At 30.0% G+C, this 2,604-nt stretch overlaps 1 protein-coding gene across 1 annotated transcript; it reads left to right on the forward strand.

The window, feature by feature from the left end:
- The first annotated feature begins 99 nt into the window (after positions 1-99).
- Positions 100-1,740, forward strand: LOC105563606. Its single transcript, XM_012015326.1, has 6 exons — positions 100-127; positions 196-276; positions 365-742; positions 1,030-1,189; positions 1,286-1,447; positions 1,556-1,740. The coding sequence occupies exons 3-6, from the start codon at positions 524-526 to the stop codon at positions 1,738-1,740; spliced, it is 726 nt and encodes a 241-aa protein (XP_011870716.1). The 5' UTR covers positions 100-127; positions 196-276; positions 365-523.
- Positions 1,741-2,604: the final 864 nt, after the last annotated feature.

Below are 2,604 nucleotides of genomic sequence, written 5' to 3' on the forward strand. Positions count from 1 at the left end.
GTAAATGTTCAGGCAACATTACCATCATGTCCTTCAAACTTGGACCTTAATAGCGGACAATCCAACATATCGAATGATCATACAATTTATAATGCAAGTGGATTCAGCCAAAAAACTATACAAAATGGTATCTTTTTAAGATAATATGTACAATTATAATTATTATTGCAATTACAGTTATTTGTATACTTCTAGAAGAAAGAAATGACCCATTGAGGATAGATGATAGCGAGGGTGAATGTTCCAATCTGAATGAAACATCAATAATATTACAAGGTAATAAATTATAATATTACAATCACCAAACATTAATTGCAATACTACAAATTTATTTAGTACTTTGCACGTTAATTAAATGTTGTAGATAATGTTCTCCCGGTCAGAAACTTAGAAGACATCATTAATGTAAAAGGTATTATTTTTGCATATTATTTGCATTAAATTAACTAATTAAACTTACTAATTATCACTTTGTAACGTAATTTGTTGTGCTCATAATTTTTTTGCAGATATTGTAGATAACATGAAACAAATGTTGCGCATGCAAGCAGCATCAAATATTGTGTTGAAAGATATACAGCAACGATTATCAAAGATAGAAGTTGCCATTAAACGCCGCACGTTAAGTCCTATCAATATTAATGATGATTGCATAGCGCCATTTTTACCATTAACGACAATTGCTGTGGTGAAAGAGTTTGATGCATTACTAAAAGTATCAGCTGAAGCCGTGATACAATTTGTAAGTACAAAAATTTTAGCTTAATCAGCATTTGATATTATTAGAGGAGATTATTAGACATTTGTCGATGTTTCCGATTTTTAAATCTTTGTCATGACTTTTCTATATTCCTCTATTTTTAACAGTATTTGTGTTTTCACTAATTGATTGAAGAATATGATAATAAAATCATTTAATTATATATAAATTATTATACAAAACTGTATTGTACATTTCTGTTGCAATATTATTGAACACTTTATGATTTAAAAACACGATTTTAAATATTATTTTTTATCTTGTTTCAGAAACAGTTTTTGTCAAAAACGGGTGGGAACAATGCCAAAGATAATATTCACCATATCCTAAAAAAAACATTAACAAATGAATGTTCCATGAAATGTTCTTGGAAAGGACTACGAAATAATTTCAAAGTTTCAAACTTACATTTCATCGAAATTATTAAAAGTAAGTTATACATGTATTATAGATGTATGTGACTACAAATTACAACTTTTTTCATAATGGTTTTATTAATTCTTTATCTCTTTTCTTTCTTTTCAGAAGAAGTAACATCACGTTATGTTACATTAACGGAAACAGAATTTGATAATTTAGTTGCAGAGTGGATACGCTTTGCAGCACAGCGAAATAAGAGAGACAAATCAAAGGAAACAGTTGACGGAAATGATAAAGAAAACATTGCTGATCCAAACCATGAAGAAAGTAACTAAAAATAAAAGTTGCATTATATATGCATGTATATATTTATATACATTACCACTGTAAACTCGATGTAAAGGATTTCACTGGTGCGGATTCTGTCATCTGAAGGAAACAGTACCGGTGATGGTTATAAAACAAGCCAGTGGGTGCTGGGACTGTTCCCTTTTAAAGATAGAGTCCGCACTGGCTACGCTAGTGGGTGCTGGGACTATCTTTTTTGGGAACAGAGTCCGCGCTGGCTACGCTGGACTGTCACTCTTGGGTGGCAGAGTCTGCACCAATGGGATTTTTAAATCGAGTTTACTACGGTTACCTGAATGTTATCTTTCTTTTATTTTTGAATTGCGAGATCTCAGAGTATACATTGTAATTTTGTAAAGTGCAAACTTATTTCTAACATTCTGCAAAGTTTTGGTTTTTTATAATATTCTCTTGGTTTTTTATAATATAATTTGGTTTGGACAATGCCCTTGAACATAATTAACGTTTTGCAGAATGCAGAATGTTTGAAGTATTTGAATGTTTCAAATTTCTTGTGTGATTCTGTATTTTTAAATGTATATTTTTGGTCACACTGCGACTGACATTCTGCAAAATGTTGGAAATTTGTTTTTACATTGTCCATTCTGCAAAATGTTAGAAATATGTTGTCCGTTTATATAATCATATCTTTTCTATAACACTGCGCCTGACAGTCTGTAAAAAGTTAGAAATACATTTTCACACAGCTCCGTTTCTTTAAAAACATGTATTTCCTGTTACACTGCGCTTGACATTCTGCAACATGTCAGAAATATGTTAAATGTTTTCCGTTTTCTTAAATATTATGTATTTTTGGTAAAAACGCGACATTTTGCAAAATGTTCGAAATTCGTTATCACATTTGCAAAATGTTAGCAATATATTTGTTTCTTTGAATATGTATTTTCGGTAAAACCGCCAGGCATATTTCAAAATGTTAGAAAATCGTTATCACATTCGCCAAATGTTAGCAATATGTTTTTCGTTTCTTTGAATATGTATTTTCGGTATATGTATATGTAATAATACCGCCTTATATTATGCAAAATGTATGAAATTTATTTTCATATATCAATCATGATTGATTGATTGATACTTTATGTATATATAGATGTTATATACACTGGTCAAAAAAA

The sequence above is a fragment of the Vollenhovia emeryi genome, unplaced genomic scaffold (genome assembly GCF_000949405.1).
Source record: "Vollenhovia emeryi isolate VEMERY1.0 unplaced genomic scaffold, V.emery_V1.0 DF944312.1, whole genome shotgun sequence".
Taxonomy (NCBI): domain Eukaryota; kingdom Metazoa; phylum Arthropoda; class Insecta; order Hymenoptera; family Formicidae; genus Vollenhovia; species Vollenhovia emeryi.